Source organism: Symphalangus syndactylus, chromosome 14 (genome assembly GCF_028878055.3).
Source record: "Symphalangus syndactylus isolate Jambi chromosome 14, NHGRI_mSymSyn1-v2.1_pri, whole genome shotgun sequence".
Taxonomy (NCBI): Eukaryota; Metazoa; Chordata; class Mammalia; order Primates; family Hylobatidae; genus Symphalangus; species Symphalangus syndactylus.
The window spans coordinates 46398331-46415459 of NC_072436.2; the positions used below are offsets into that span (position 1 = coordinate 46398331).

The 17129-nt window shown below is 39.4% G+C and overlaps 1 protein-coding gene and 1 long non-coding RNA gene across 5 annotated transcripts; one reads left to right on the top strand and one right to left on the bottom strand.

Annotated features, from left to right (window-relative positions):
• Positions 1-1822: 1822 nt before the first annotated feature.
• On the bottom strand, positions 1823-12865 carry C14H2orf49 (chromosome 14 C2orf49 homolog). 4 transcript variants are annotated; one of them, XM_055243978.2, is made up of 5 exons: positions 12731-12864; positions 10381-10547; positions 7608-7734; positions 7359-7481; positions 1823-5270 (listed from the first exon to the last, which is right to left on the bottom strand). In XM_055243978.2, exons 1-5 carry the CDS (start codon positions 12827-12829, stop codon positions 5214-5216), a joined length of 573 nt encoding a protein of 190 aa, XP_055099953.1. In that variant the 5' UTR covers positions 12830-12864; the 3' UTR covers positions 1823-5213. The 4 variants fall into 4 exon arrangements, with proteins under 4 accessions (XP_055099953.1, XP_055099952.1, XP_055099948.1 ...); XM_055243977.2 differs by having other exon boundaries at positions 7608-7737; XM_055243973.2 differs by having other exon boundaries at positions 7359-7737; positions 12731-12865.
• A 22-nt stretch (positions 12866-12887) lies between these two features.
• On the top strand, positions 12888-16462 carry LOC134732356 (uncharacterized). Its single transcript, XR_010115416.1, has 2 exons — positions 12888-15283; positions 15371-16462. It is a non-coding gene; the product is annotated as an uncharacterized lncRNA (long non-coding RNA).
• Positions 16463-17129: the final 667 nt, after the last annotated feature.

The window sequence follows — 17129 nt, forward strand, 5'->3', positions numbered from 1 at the left end:
CTATTTACCTGAAGATTAAAAAAGAAAACAAAACTTGGCTAATTTTACTTGAGGATAAAAGATAGGGCTATTATAGACTTACTCAACTAGTCTATTTTTGATTAAACTGAATGCGTGGTTAAGTCTCAACAGTTAACAAACAGCTTCCAGTTGGTATTAGAATCAAATCCAAAGTCGTACATTCATACATCATCTGGCTCCTGCCTACCTTCTTTGACTTCATTTTATACTACCACTGCCCCTGTTTTCATTCACTTGAGCCACACCAAGTCTTTCTGTTCTAAGAACCTAGTAAGCCTTAGGGCTTTCGTGTTTTGTCCTTGTCTGGGACCTGTTACCTACTGCTGGGTAGCAAACTACCCCCAACGCTTAGTGGCTTTATACAACTCCCATTTTATTCACTCATGATTCTGAGAGTCATCAATTTGGACTAATCCCACCAGGAAGCTCATCATGCAGCTTTGGTCAGCCGGCAGCTAGACCGGAGGGGACAGGTGACTAGCGGTCACATGTTTGGCAGTTAGTGCTGGCTGTTGGGTGTTGGGTGAGCCATGTATTTCCAGTGGGTATGCCTGGGCTTTTTCAGATGGCTGTGAGCAGAGGTCCAAGTGTAAGAGCAGAAGCATTCACTTGATCAAAGCAAGTTACAAGGCCAGTCCACATACAAGTGGTGGGAAGCTGACTCCAGCCTTGATGGGAGGAGTATGCAGCCATCTAAAATTGGACACATGTAGAATGCTTCTCCTGAAAGCTTTCCATAGCTATGCCTTAGGCATGCTCTCTTCAAAATCTAGTATCTTCAGAGGTCTTTCCTAACCACTGTATTTAAAATAGCTTCTCATCCTACTTTCTTCATCCTTCACCATTTCTTGACCCTGTTTTATTTTCTACCATTACAATTACCCATTATTTCATGGTTCACTTGTCTGTTTTCTCTATGAAAGCAAGTACTTAATCCGCCTTGTTCATTCCCAAGAGCTAGCACAGTAGGTACTCAACAAATATACAGGCAATTCAAATCTCTATTTTTTATTCCACAATAAGATGATCAAGTTACTAAACAACTGAAAAAGTAATGCACTTTAGTTAGTAAAATGCACTTTAGTAAAAACAACCTAAGTGGAAATAAGATTTTTGTCTCTTCTGTCCAGACAAAAAAATGAAGAATCTATGTGTTAAGTACAAAGTAGAAGCTGGGTGTGGTGGTGCATGCCTGTAGTCCCAGCTACAGGAGGCTGAAGCAGGAGGACCGCTTGAGCCAAGGAATTCAAAGCTGCAGTGAGCTATGATCATGCCACTGCACTACACTCTGGGTGACAGAGCAAGACCTCATCTCTAAAACAAAACAAAAGACAAAGCAGAAAGTTACCTGAGTCTTTTCCAAGTTATTTAATTTAGAGCGTCAGTCTCCAAATATAATAATACTAAGATAGCAGTTTATAAATTAACTTTTTTTCAGATCACTCTAACATAAAATCTCTCAACTGAATCTCTAGTTTGTCTCATTTTGTTAAGAGCTTTAATATTACATGGGAAGTTCAGAGACTTCTATTTCCACCCCTCAACATGTAGTGACAGTCAACATGCCAGGCTCTGTAGCACCATGATATCCCAGCACCAGACCACTCCAGCCACCCTCTCATTCAAAGAAGGGCTACAAGATACGGCTGGACTACTCGAATCACATCTGATCTTAATCAATCTAGGTATAGAAAGTTGTACTATAATGAATACTTTCCAAAATTGTTTATTCAAATAAAAACAGATCAAGTCATTACAGAGCATTTTTCCATTTTAATAAGAATAACAGACCTACTCAAGGTAATTTTATTCTGTTTATTTAAATAAGGATAAGGCTACTTAAAAGACTTTTTACATACAAAAATGTACAAGGTTAAACTTTTCTGTACTGAATTACAAAACCTGCACAAGCATTTAATAAAACAGCACACTTAAAAACATTCTGACCATTATTTAGCCTCTAAAAATTACTGAAGTTCAACAGTAGTAAATAGAGGAAGCTCTTACATATATATACATATATATATGATTTAATCTACTGGCAGTTTTACTTAATGTAAGTTTTTAAAAGGTCACATTGCTATTGAATGAGTCTCTAGATCAATTTTAGAATCGTCTCTCAAAACTTAAGTCAACCAAAATATTATTTCAAATAGTAATTCCAATTCTGAAGAACTTTAATACTAGCAAATATATTATGGCCTCATAGTAGTAACTGAACCAACTTTCCAAAGTGCCTGGTAGCTGTCCAGATGAATTAGGCTACTTTGGAAAACTGTACTGTCTCTACAGCCATTGAGAAGCCATTCAGTGCCCTGGTACTGTAGGGTCCTGAGACTTTCCAGAATTCACACAGCAGTCTATGATCCCTCAAATGTAAGAGGACAGGGGGTCAGCCTATCTTCACCTCTCAGTGAATGAGGAGGGCCAAGCAATATGACTTGCAAACCTAAGCCAGAAGCTTGGGATCTACAGTAAGGAGGAAGGAGAATTAAAGTAGAGAAAGAAAACGTGTAAGGAGAAAGGGAAAAGAAGGAACAAAGAGAGAAAGGAAGAAAAAACAACGATGCCTGCTAATGGCAGGAAGTGGTAAAGTGCCTATAACTAAAACTTACAAGCCACCCACTAACTCTAATGCCGTTCATTTGCCTACTCCAATAATAAGAAAAGCTGGCTTTACTGGAATATAGAATCAAGAGCAACATTACCCACCTATGTTAGTGAGTAACTAGTATTCTAAAGTTGTTTGCCATACATATCAAGTTCTTCTAACCTTTGAAGCAAACCAAAACACTTCAAAACATAGGGCTCCCAGGGCTGCTGCTCCAGATTCTCAGCATTCAGCATGCTTCATTATGTGGAGAAAGACATTTCAAGACAAGCTGTTCCATACACCTTCAGAAAGAACAAAGCTCTAAGAAGGTGGGATTATGTTAACACATAGTACATGGTTTAGTGTTTCTCCACATTTCAAACTCAAAATAGCTCAATAATATGCTGCTACATGAGCATTGATTCTGAATGTTCATAATATAAACTTCAATTTGAAGCAACAATGTTACACAGTTCAGCTGTTATTACCAACCTACTCTGTAAGTTAAAATACAAATAAAATATTAATTTTATTGAGTAACTAAAAATAAGTTCCCACTGACTTAAAATCGTCAAATGGCCAACTCTCTCTCAACTAAGAGAGAAACACAGATGGAAGCAGAAAGGACAACTGAATATAAAATAAAATTTGTCAATCTATAATCTGCACTTTTAAAATCTCCTTTTGCATATATTTATGTATAGGATCACAGTTGCCCACCAACATTATGTCTGTCAGCCCTGCAGATAACAATTTACTGTAATGTTAACAATTTATGCAATACTTAGTATGTTTTATCCTATGTGTACAGATTTACAGTCTGGAATAAAGGCAGAATGATTAAAAACTATTGGGTTAAAGTCTTAGTACAGTACTTACCTGCAAGGCTGAATTAATTTTTTGGAAGGCTATTCAATAGCTGAACTAAAATGCTTGTTTTAACAAATCAAAAGAGGAATAAGACTACTTTAAAACATATTGAAAAAGGTAAATCCCAATTTGAAGATCAATCATATAACGAAAAAAGTATGAAGTATCCTTTGCTCTTGCTTAGAAACACATAGCAGAACAGTAGAAACTAGAAGTCATGAATATAAGGTAAACCCTACCTTCCCACTGATTTCCATTATACAATTGGAGTGAAAATACCACTCGAACAAAAATAAACAAAAAACCTTAGCAGGTAATTCTGTGTGGAACAGCCATGTGGGAATTGTCTATATTACAGCTGCAGGGGATCTCATGTAAGCTAGGAGTCCATCTTCCTATGTTGCACTCTGCAGTGACTTCCGACTCCAGTAGCTCCTCTATTGCCTACTCCATATTACACTAATTTTTGCTCCTGACTGCTATGCTTCCTGGACTCTTATAAAAATTCTAGAATTCTACCCCCACTCCTAATTCTCTAAACTTTCTTCCATCGAATACCACCTCTAACATGATTATTCTGCCTGAAGACTTTTTAAATCAACTTCATTTTGAAAAGATTAAGCTCCCACAAGCGAGTAATAGCTGAACTCACAGAGTGAGATCACAGACTGCTCACGAAAAGAGTAGGTAGGACTGCTACATGACAAGAACATTCTAAAGGATGGGCCAGGTACAGAATCAACCAGTCAACTCATAATATATATATCAATTGTTATGACTTCAAGGAAAGGAGCAATAGCAAGCACTGATTCCGTTTTGCTTTTTATGGGAAGAAACAATGTAAGCAATTAAAGAACAGCATTTTTATCTGTATATTCTGAATAGTTTTCCAGCAGTACTACAAAGATGCTTTTCTTGGTGAACCTTTAAGGATTAATGTTGCAATATTTACTAAAATACTGTGATAAATTGTTATATGCTTCTACTTTGTAAAAGAAATAAAAATGGCAAGCAAACTAGTAAAATATTTGAATTTAAAAAAAAAAAAATCTCAAAAATCTCAAATTTCCCCCAAAGACTCTGAACAAGGCTAATGAGAGTAACTCCTAAAATTCACTGAATGCTTTTTTTTTTTTTTGAGATGGAGTTTCGCTCTTGTTGCCCAGGCTGGAGTGCAATGGTGTGATCTTGGCTCACCACAACCTCCGCCTCCCGGGTTCAAGCGATTCTCCTGTCTCAGCCTCCCGAATAGCTGGGATTACAGGCATGTAATACTATGCCCAGCTAATTTTGTATTTTTTAGTAGAGATGGGGTTTCTCCATGTTTGGTCAGGCTGGTCTCGAACTCCTGACCTCAGGTGATCTGCCCACCTCAGTCTCAAAAGTGCTGGGATTACAGGCGTGAGCCACTGCGCCTGGCCAATTCAATGGATGCTTTATAGCACACTTGTAGCTAATGATTTCAGTAGGGTCAATATAAATGACATATACTAAGCCATTGGTTTAAAAAGATATTCTTTCCTAATCAGGGCAAGACAGGCAAGAATTTTAAAAAAGGAAGGGAGGGAGGGAAGAAGGGAAGGAAAATAAATCCTTTTTTTTTAAAACCTATTTGAAACCTCTTAAGAAAATTCCACAATAATCAGGATTTCTGTAAATATTGTCAATATATATGAACATATTTGAAAAACTACAGTTACGGTATATTTACATTTTTGGAAACTTTTCTTCAGGGCCAAGTAACATGTTGTATCTTCCTTTTTGCTTGTGGGGGCTTCAGGTTATTCTGAAAGACATGAACAGAAATCAGTTTATACTTGCAGAAGTATCAGAAAACAACTAAAACGAACATTTTAAAAAACCAAGGTTTACTATTAATATATTAATGGAAGATCACTGCTGCCATCTGGTGGGAATATATTTAAAGAAACAGGGGTGAGTTTTCTAGCTCTGTGGTTCTCAAATGTGTGTAGTTTAGAATAACTCAGAGCACTAAAAACATGCCCCAGGCCTGGTCTTATCCCAGAACCAATTAAACCAGAATTCATAAAAGGTAGGGGGATAAGGCTCTGACTTCTTTTTGCTCTTTTTTGGAAGCTCCTCAAGTGATCTTAACATACAATCAGAGTTGAAAACCACCGACTGCTCCAGATCTGCTTTCTCCCTGTCCAGCCCATCTCCTCCATCAACTTTACAATTTAACAATCCAAAGTCAATGCAAATAGGCTGGGCAGGTGGCTCACGTCTGTAATCCCAGCCGAGTCAGGCGGATCACTTGAGGTCAGGAGTCTGAGATCTGCCTGGCCAACAGGTTTAGTGAAACCCTATCTCTACAAAAATAAAAATAAAAAAATTAGCTGGGTGTGGTGGCAGGCGCCTGTAATCCTAGCTACTCGAGAGGCTGAGGAAGGAGGATTGCTTGAACCTGGGAGGCGGAGGTTGCAGTGAGCTGATATCTCACCACTGTACTCCAGCCTGGGAGACAGAGCAAGACTGTGTCAAAAAACAAACAACAACACAACAAAAACACAAAGTCAATAGGAAATGTTAAGAAGAAGATTTATATGTGTGCATACATAAAAAAGAATCTTTTATCCTTAGTGTTTTATATATAGCTCTCTCACGCTCTCGCTCTCTCTCTCTCTCTATATATACATATATCTCATATCTATAAAAGAGTAAAATTTTCTAGGGTAGAGAAATGCTGTTTAAGAGCCTGGAAAAAAAAATTCTCTGAGGCTTCCTCCTTATGGCAATATTTTAGATGTGGCTTTATTGTTCTAACTCTTATCCCACACCCTTCTCCTCTCTCCCACAAAGGTAGCTGAAAGGAGCATGGAGGCAGCATGGCCTCCAAAGTGTGTGCCCTGGGATCAAACAAACCTAAACTCAAATCGCAGCCTGGTGGCTTACTAATAACTCTGGAATTCTGGACAAACATTTAAATTTACTAAGTTTCTGTTTCCTTATCTGTGAAATAGGAATAACAAAGATGCCTACTTCATAGAGTCACTGATTCAGTGAACTAATAAAAGTAAAAAACTCATGACCAGTCAGGTGGTTTTCTTTTTCCAGGGTCTACTATTTTAGAATGTTTGAATTTTCTGAGTTTTGATCCCTTTGATACATGATTAGATGATAATAATAATAAAGCCAAAGCATTCCACAGGAATAATGGCTATTAAACTACTAGGTATTTAAAAGTAAAAGCACTTTTCTGAAGAGCCTGTAGCTATTTTATACATACATAAAAAATCATCTCACAAATTAAACTCTAATACATTGTGTTAACTGCACCAAATGTGCCAACAAACATCCAAATGATTCAACATAGTGGAGCACAACATAATAGATTTCCCCAACTTCTGCTATCCCCACAAAGCTAGGTAAATTGAGCAGTAGGCGAGACAAGTGGTAAATCTTAAAAGATTCTGGTGTCTGGTGTGGTTTTAAGGTATGCACAAACAGACAGACTTAAGGTCAGGCCCCAAATGCTACTTAATAAATGTGTGACCCTGGACAAATTACTTAATGTTTTAAACCTTGCTAATAAGGGAATATTTATCTGTTTTAGTTCCAAGACAGTTAAAGGAACTAAATGAGAAAAATCTAGGAAAACTGCCTAACAGATCCTCTCTCTACATATTTTAAGCAGAAATAACTTGAGTGAACTTTAAAAAACATTAATCACCACAGATTTTAAAATTCCAGGATTCAAGTACTGGAGTAATGAGATGTATTACACAAATCAGACAGACCATCAAAAGGGTTCAAGAACAGAACGTAGCACAGTCGACCCACCTCCCGTCATGAGGCAGACTGCTCAGGTTTCATTCAGACCACTTACCAGCATGGAAACCACCCCCATACTTACCATGGCCTCTGCTTCTTCTTTAGGAGCTGCTCGCTTTAACTTCACTGGAGTAGTTCCAACAGGGGACAACGGTGGTGACTTCACAGGGCCTGAAGGACTTTTCCTATGCGTTAAGTCATGGTTCTGTTTAGTGTCATTATTATTGTGTTCCGTTTTATTGTTCATAGGCAAATTGGAAGACAAAATTAGGGGTGAAACACTCGAAGAGGAATTTGATAATTTTCTAAAGGCATTACTGGTAAAGCTTGCCTGAGGGGGAGGCTTGAGTCGATCATTATCTCCATTCTCTGTCTTTTTCACTTTTATGCTTGTACTTGTTGAACTTCCATCAAATACGATGAGGGGTCTTTTCCTTAACCCATCTACAGTGCTGCTACTCCTGAAATCAAAGAGATGCACTCTTGAAAAATACCATCTGGAATGGCAAACCAGTTCACTGGAATTCAAGTTAAAATAAGCAGTAAACAAAAAGATTTTCTGATAAGACTAATCTAAGTGAGACTATTAAAAATGAAATTTTCTATGTTCATTCTAAATGAAAGAATTTCCTAGTGTTTTATTTCAAAGTTTAAAATATTTATGTACAAGAAATTCAAAGTTAGCTTTAATGTATACACAACATGCAGCTATTTTTAAAACATCAATTAACCATCTAGCCCTGGAACTTAAAATGAGATTTCCTAGTTAAAAAACAAACACCAGCTTATTGATAGGGTTATCTTAACCATGTAATCAGTTATTATTTTAAAAGGATAATAAACTATAGAACTATACCAAGACTACCACAGTAGCAGTCTACAAATGAGGCACAGCATTCTACTCCATTCAGTAAAGGTCTCTAAAGCCAAGACATTTTCTAAACTAATTGTAATTATGACATTTGTACAAGTTCAATTGTAAAATTTGGCAAGTGTCTCGCATTTACCTTCTGGAAATCTAATTTTCACTCTTAATAGTAAAGGTTAATAATGAAAGCATTCATTTGCTTATTACTTATTATACCTCAGATAATATCTATATCACAGATGAATTGAAAAAAAAGAATTTTTTTTTGAGACAGAGTTGTGCTCTTGTTGCCCAGGGTGGTGTGCAATGGCACGATCTCCGCTCACTGCAACCTCTGCCTCCCAGGTTCAAGTGATTCTCCTGCCTCAGCCTCCCGAGTAGCTGGGATTACAGGTGCATGCCACCACGCCCAGCTAATTTTTGTATTTTTAGTAGAGATGGGGTTTCACCGTGTTAGCCAGGATGACAGCTTGTTTAATCTAAGATTCAAGAGGCACATTAAAGTTTGAGAAGCACAGGGCTATGTTGCTATGGACCTGGTCCTAGCTCTGTGTGACCTTGGGCATGTTATAGCACTTCTCAGGATCTCAGTTCCTCCACAGATAAAATAATAAGTAGTTCAACAATACAAGATGATCTCTTGGATCCTTCCAGTTTTAATGCTCTGATTCAATTGTGAATTTAAAAAATAGAGTCAAAGATCCTTTCCAAAATGATTTTGGGGTACTAATCAAGACAGTTGTACGAAGATTGCTTCAAAAGAAAGTATGACTGGCACATAAAGTTTTGCTTACTAGAACAATATGCCTGAATGTGCTGATCAAGAGGAAAATACTGGCTGAATAACAGCAAAAGTAAATTAAAAGCCATATGCAGTGTAACCCATATTTATGAAAGTTAACACCATTACATAGCCTGTACTAGTAAGTAAAGTAACCATCAAGCTAAAATGGCCAATCTGAAATGCATTCTTGATCAAAGGTCAGACTATGTGTGTATTTTCCAAAAGACAATGAGCAGACATGTATTCTTCGACTATTCTTCATACTTGGAGAATAATCTCAATCATTAAGTTTTTCTTTGTAAAACAGAGATTAAAACTCAGAGGAACATACTCCCTTTTACCCCTACCCTCCTACTCTGTCTTCTCTCACTGCTTCTAGTGAATTGCCTATGACGGTGCCTTACAAAAAGAAGGCCCTAAAAAAATTAATTGATCACTTGAGATATAATAGACACAGAAGAGTTCACTTAAGGATCTTAGGACACTTTGTACTTATTAACCAATCCACAACACTGATTAACCAAATGTAATTTTCTTTAAAAAAGAAAAATCGCTTGTGGTTTTATAAAACTTTTGAAATTAAATAATTTTAAATAGCATAACTTAAGCTAGTTAACAGGCCCTTCATTTGTGTATTATTCAAAGACCTTAGAGTTTTATCTGACTTGACTTTTTTCTCAAAATTCAGGAAATCCTACTGGCTTTATCTTCAAAATACATGCATGCTCCAACCCACCAAATTTACTATTGTAGTCAAAGCTGCCGCCATCTATTGCCTGGATTACAGTACAGCCTTCTAATTTGTTTCCCTGCTTCCACTCTTATACACACCCCTTCCCCTCCCCACACGCCTTAAATCACTTTTTAGGACAGCAGCCAGAGTCATCTTGTCAAAATGTACATCTAATGATGTCACCACTCTGCTTAAAATCTTCTAGTGGCTTCTCATCTGAGTACAGCCAAAGTCCTTACAATGACTTACAAAGCTTTACATGATCTGACAATCTCTCCCGTTCACCCCCAGTACAACTTATTCTTCCTACTTCTCCATCCAGCCGTGATAGCTGCTTTGTTGCTCCTGGTATATGATGGGCACATTCCAGGTCCAGGCTCTTGTATTCTGCCTGGAATGCTAGCTTGTTCTCTTCTTCCTACAGGTCTGTCTACTAAAATGTCATTTTTCACTAAGATCGTTTCTGGACTATTTACCAAAAATTGTAATCTTTCTCCCTGGCCTTTATTACTATATAACAATACCATATCTTAACTGTTGTTATGTTTCTCCCAACAAAAATATGAGCAGGGAATTTTGTCAGTTTTATTCACTGCTATACGCACAGTGCCTGGTGCTCAATAGATAGTTACTGGGTAAATAAATTTTTTACTTATCTCAGGAAAAATATAACTTTAGTTATATAAGATAAATTGAAAGCTAGAACCACCAAAAAGTACCTTTTAGTCTCATTTTTAATCTCATGTTGTTCTCTTTTCTTTTCCATCATTTTCCCCCATCTATTCTTCGGCAAATCCCTCTGAGGCAATGGTATTGCATGTTGGACATAAAGGTCAGTAAGACTGTCTTTGTTTACTCTTACATCAGTTTCAACGGCTATGTTCTTCTGTGGGAAAGGAAACAAAAGTAATTTCAAAACAACGTTTTTAATTTTAATAAGTAACCACCTTACCTAACATGGTAAAACATTACTGCTTAAATAACAAATTATAAAAAACCATTTTCACAATAACACACGCACTTAGAGACAGTGTTAAAGGTTAAATTCTGTAGATATTAGGTTCAGCCCCATCTTAAAAACAATGGTCATATTTTCTCAGTGTGACAGGGATTGCTGTCCACAACTGCTCAGCCAACAAACCAAGCATGAAAGATCATTTCCAGTAAAATTAACATACAAAGGAGATTGAAAATGGGAGACTGACCATTGACAAAAGAAAGCTAACAATGATTAACAATCACCACATTCTGTCGATAAGCTACCTTGAGTAGTTACTATCATGATCAGATTAGTGGGAGGAAGGTCTCAGTCTGTCTTATATTTCTGGTGCTTCTCTAATCTGGCGCTTCCTAAATTGAAGTTAACTACCAAGATTTCAAAAAGAAACTGTTATTCCCATACTGATGACAGTAGCAGTACATCATTAGAAAAGCCTGCACCCCATTTTCACTGGTCCTTTCAAGTAAGCTTCCAGTCATTGTCCAACCATCTGTATCAAAATCACCAAATTCTTCCTCATTTTCCAATTTGTTCTTGACATCATGAAAAACATAGCATAAGCACAGGAGTAGTCATGAAGACAGAGTTTGGATTTAAGGAGAATGGAAATGAGATCACAGGCTCTTCAATTTCAACTCAGAAAGTATTGAAAACATTTGTGTTTAGTACCACTGACAAGCCTATATCCTCTAACAAAAACTAATGAAAGCACATTTTACTTCTCTTTCGTATATTGGACTAATCTATTTTTACCCCGTACTCGCTCAGAAGTAGGGGAAACTCCCAGGATTCTCTTGGACAACATTCCCAGAGAATTCATAGGTCCATTACTTTGGAAGGTATTGCCTTAGGGCAGTGGTTCTCAAAGCGTGCTCTCTGGGCCAGCAACAAGCTGATTAAAAATGCAAAATTTCAGCCGGGCGCGGTGGCTCACGCCTGTAATCCCAGCACTTTGGGAGGCCAAGGCGGGCGGATCACGAGGTGAGGAGATCGAGATCATCCTGGCTAACATGGTGAAACCCCGTCTCTACTAAAAATAAAAAAAATTAGCTGGGCGTAGTGGCGGGCGCCTGGAGTCCCAGCTACTGGGGAGGCTGAGGCAGGAGAATGGCGTGAACCCGGGAGGCGGAGCTTGCAGTGAGCAGAGATTGCGCCACTGCACTCCAGCCTGGGCGACAGAACCAGACTCCGTCTCAAAAAAAAAAAAATGCAAAATTTCAGGCCACATTCTGGAACTACTGAACGAGAAACTGGGGACGGAGCCCAACAATCTGTGTTTTAGCAAGCCCTCGACTCATTCTTAAGTACCTAAAAAGTTTGAGAATCACAGGTAAAAACTTACCGACATAATTAAGCTCTACTTGGCAAGAGGACTTGAAATTCAACAAAGATAGGGTACTAAGGGGAAAACCATATGGAAAACAACAAAATACGCTACATAAACCCCAAGGAAACTTTCAGTAATTGTCTATCACTTAAAACATCACTTTTTTCCTTTCTCATTTTTCTCATCTTATCAGAGGCCACACCAGCTGGAAAAGAGCACGCACTGCATGGAGAGCCAGGAGCCCTGAATTCTCCTCCCGGAAGTACCATTTACAGATGTTGTGACCTTAAACAAGTCACTTCATCTCTCTGGGACTGTTTTTATCATCTTTAAACGATTAGAGAGGGTGTGGAATGGACGGTTTCTCAGATGCTTTCCAGTCCTGAGAGTCCATGATTTCTACATTCCACGTCTATTCCACGCTTCTTCCCCACTTTTTTCTTCCTCAAGTCGGGGCTTACACACAGGCAGGGAGTGTCGCCTGGGACTCCTCCTTACAAGCCATCGGGACTCAAATAAGCCCTATTTCCCAAGCATTCCTGATATTCTACGGACGTCTCATTTTTGGAGAGGGGGCGAGGAGCGGGAGCGAGGGGACAGCTGCCTGGTCTGTATGGGTGGAGAGTGACACAAACCCGGCGGGAGTGTCCGTGGTTGCCGAGGGCTACTTAAGGCAAGCTCGGGTGCAAGCGCCTCACCTGGGAAGGCCCACCCACCCGCCCTCCGATCCGGCGCTCCCAACCTGCTCCAGAGTGAGGAGAAGGAACTCCTGGGACAGCAGCTCCGGGTGCAGCAGCAGTTCCGAGTCCGTGCAGCTGCGACCGCCCACATCCCCCGCCATCGTCGTCGCCAGGAGACCCCAGTCGGCTACCCACAAAGCCCCGCGAAGGAAGCGTTGCGGAAGTGACGTACTCGGGCGGAGACTCGCGTGTGTCGTCACTCTGAGTGCACCGCATGCCTACTCCTTCTCTCGCTGCTGGTTCGGGTGCTGGGACCTGGTCCCGCTTGCAAAAGCTCCCACGGACCAGAGAAAAGAGGATGTCAGACGTAGAAACAAATGGCGTGTCAGGTTTCGCAGGAAGAGAGGGAAGAGTGAAGCTCCGGGAGCCAGCCACGATTGGTCGCGCCTTCTGTGACGTCCAACGGCAGAGGTCAAAGGGATTCCTGGGGCAACCTCAAGGGAAAGAATTCTGGCGCGGAGGGCCGGTGTACAGTACTTTAGATATGGCAGTGGTTGTGTCTGAAATTATCGTGTTTTTCTGTTTAACCTGTTGCTTGTCTCTTCATCGCCTTTCTATATAATGTAAGACCAGAGGCTTTATGTAGTGAATTTCCTGTAACTCCGGCTCCGTGGACAAATAGGTATTAAAGTATTTGTTTCTTGAAGTAATCCTCTGAATTAACCTGCTCACATGTAAAAAATAATAACCGGCTGCGAAACGCCAGTAATAACCGCCAAACGTTTGTTAGACATTTACAGTGTGCCAGGGACTGCATTTTACGTGTATTATCACATTCCTCAGAACAGCCTAATGAGGTATATATTACTAGAATGCCTATTTTTCAGATGAGGAAACTGATGCATAGAAAGGATAATTTACTCAAGAGCGAGGAAGTAGCAAGCATAAAATCCAAGTACATTTTTTCTGCATGTATTAATAGGTACAGTGAAGTAATTTTTTAAATTGCTGTAGGTATCAATTATAGTCTTAATTCCCAGTAATTCACTTACTAAGAAATATTTTCTGCTTCTCTTTCATCATTCATGGAGAGATACATATCCCTAAATATTTAGCACATTTAAAACTTAAACTTGTTGGGTGTGGTGGCTTATGCCTGTAATCATGGCGTTTTGGGAGGCTCAGGTGGGAGGATTGCTTGAGTCCAGGAGTTCCAGGCCAGCCTGGGCCACATGGTAAGACCCCATATCTACAAAAAATAAAAAAATTTAGCCAGGCATGGTAGTGCCTCTGTAGTACTAGCTACTCGGGAGGCTGAGGTGGTAGGATCACTGGCGCCCAGCAATTCCAGCCTGCAATTAGGTAGGATTACCACACTGCACTTCAGCCTGAGTGACAGAATGGGACCATGTCTGAAAAAATAAAAATAAAACTTGCAGATATGTTCTGAATGTTTATTGTATGCATCCTCTATGATGTATCATTTTATTGGAAATTATTGCATTGTCTACAAAAATATGAAGAACTCTGAAGATGCCAAAAGATAAACCGTGAAAGAGTACTAGAAGTGAGCTCCTTAAAAAGATAAAGCTGAGAAGTGTTTCCCAATTTTTCTTATTTATGTATGTAATACTTTAGAAACTGAATTTCAGAGCTGGGAGGAAACTTTAAAGTTAGTCCAGTTCTTTCGTGTTAGTGCCAAGAAAGCTGATCAGAAAGAGATTAAATGACTTGCCCAAAATTGAATAGTCTTAAATCTGAGCTGAGGCAGGCGTCTGAATGTCTTAAATTAGAGTTAAATGTATTAGCGTCATAGTATTAACATCATCATATTCCATATCTCTCAAATCTGATTTGATTTTCATTACAATAGAGAAATAAGTGTGATTAGTATTATCCCCATTTCCTTCACATTGTTTTAGTGGCACATTGTTTTAGTATCAAAAGCAGCTACCTTGGGAGGCACATTGTTTTAGTATCAAAAGCAGCTACCTTGGGAGAATCTGGGGCTAGAACCTGACCTCATTTCAAGTTTTACTCTTGTTGCACCAAAACCTTGGGTGAGTTAGTTTTTCAGCCTCAGTCCCCTCATCAGGAAAATGCTGTGTTAGCACTTTCTGTGAAGAATGATCAAGGGAGTGGAGATTATAGAGATTATAAACACACTTGACACAGAGTAAGTGTTTAAGAACTGGTAGCTGATTTTTACAAAGTTATGGGTCATAGAAGGCAGTTTAGAGCGCGGGCTTTGGAGTAGCTCAGAGTTGTATTATAACCTTGGCTTCTTTACTCACCTAGGACATAGACTCTCTCTTTAGCTGTAGCTTACTGCCCTCTGAGATGGAAATTATAAACCATCTCGCAATGTGGTGAGGATTGTAGCTCAAGTGTGTAAAATGCCTCCTCTGTGGGCTCTCCTTGGAGAGTTCTTGTATCCTATTGATTGTCATCAAAGGAAAAAAGTGGCAGGATGATGGTGTAAGTGGGAAGAACCTTGAGTTTAATAGTCTGAAAAAGTGGTTACAGGTTCTTGCTGTGCTTTTCCTCTCTGGTTTTCTGAACCCATCGCCTAACCTGAAGCCTTAAACTTCATCTGCAAAAATGTTTTGTGGCAGGTAAGATGTCTTTTTTTTCTTCCACTACTTCCCGGTTTAAAACTAAGAGTACTTCCTTGCTTATAACTAATTCTATTAATATTCTAGGTGCCTCTGAAGCAGAACTCTTGAGATGGAAGGATTGTCATCTGAGGAAAAAAAATCAAGATTAAGAGAGGAGGAACTGGAATGAGATTCACATACCCTCTCTCCTCCACAGGAAGGAGAGAGTGGTGATGCCTGCCCACTCCTTCCTGGGCAGAACGTTTGTAGCATGGAACATTGGAGAATTTGCAGTCTGCTGACTTTCTGATTTAGGAGGTTGATGAGGAGGCCTTATAATTTGCATTTCTAACAAGTTCTGAGGTGATGCTTCAAGTATGTCCAGGCAGAAGGGCCACCTCACAGAGATTTCTGCCATACCACGTGGGAATTGAAGTCACAGACATCTCCAACCCTCAAGCCTGAAACCAAAAGACTGAAAACCAACACTACAGTGGACAAAGAACATCTCAGAACTTCTGTGGGGACTAGTGACACAAGGACCTAAGGTCTCTCTCGTCTCATCTTGGCACTTCAGAAGTCTCCCCAATCTTGACAAAGCCCTGGAGAAAGGGGCGGATCTCCCGTTGATAAGATTATCACTGCAGATAAATGGAGGTTTCAAATTGAAAGAAAGGAGGAGGGCCTCCTGTTGATAAGATTATTGCCACTGCAGGTAAATGGAGGTTTCAAATAGAAATACGTTTCAGTTACAGAAAAAAAAATTATCTTTGTTACACATTTGAGTTTGCAGGCCTAAGGTTACTCCTGCTACACTATCATCTGTAACCATAAGGCACTCAACATTTTAAGCTAACTATAAGGATTTTTGCTTCACTCAAAGATCTTGAGGTTTTATTCACTTAACATTTTTATTTGGTGACTATAGTTGACAAGAACAAAGCTGTGGGGAACCAACAAACACTAATGCCTGGCATTGTCACCTCAGTAGATTGTGAGTTCCTCTGGGACAGGGTCCATACATTTTCTTCAAATCCATCACTTAGCCATTAGCCTGCACAGTGCTTGTACTTAGTAAGTGCTCGGTAAATGTTTGTGGAATGAATGCATGATGAACAAAATATATACTGAGGACTCTGGTGTTGATTCTTGTTGATAATGTAATAGTTAAGATATGATATAAATATTGTATCAAAATATTGTGTGAAAAATATACTTGAGCAGGCTGGGCGCGGTGGCTTACACTTGTAATCCCAGCCCTTTGGGAGGCTGAGGCGGGTGGATCACTTGAGGTCAGGAGTTTGAGACCAGACTGGCCAACATGGTAAAACCCCATCTCCACTAAAAAAAAAAACAAGTTAGCTGGGCATGGTTGTGGGTGACTGTAATCCCAGCTACTCGGGAGGCTGAGGCAGGAGAATCACTTGAACCGGGGAGGTAGAGGTTGCAGTGAACCAAGATTGCACCACTGCACTCCAGTCTAGGGGATAGAGCAAGACTCCTTCTAAAAAAAATATATATATATAGTATATACATACACGAGCATAAAGAAGCTTCAATATGAAGGTAATAATTTAAGCAACATTTCACATTTTGGACCTGTGTTGTTAGCTATTTAGAGCAGTTAAACTACTGGCTTGCATTTAAATACATTGTCTTAGTCATTTAAAGTTGTTATAACAAAATACCATACACTGAGTAGTTTATAAACAACAGAATGCATTTCTCTCAATTCTGGAGGCTGGGAAGTCCAAGATCAAGGTGCTGGCAGATTGGGTGTAGTGAAGACCCATTCATCAGAGATGGCACCTTCTCACTGTGTCCTCACATGGTGGATGGGGCAACAGGCTCTCTTAGGCTTCTT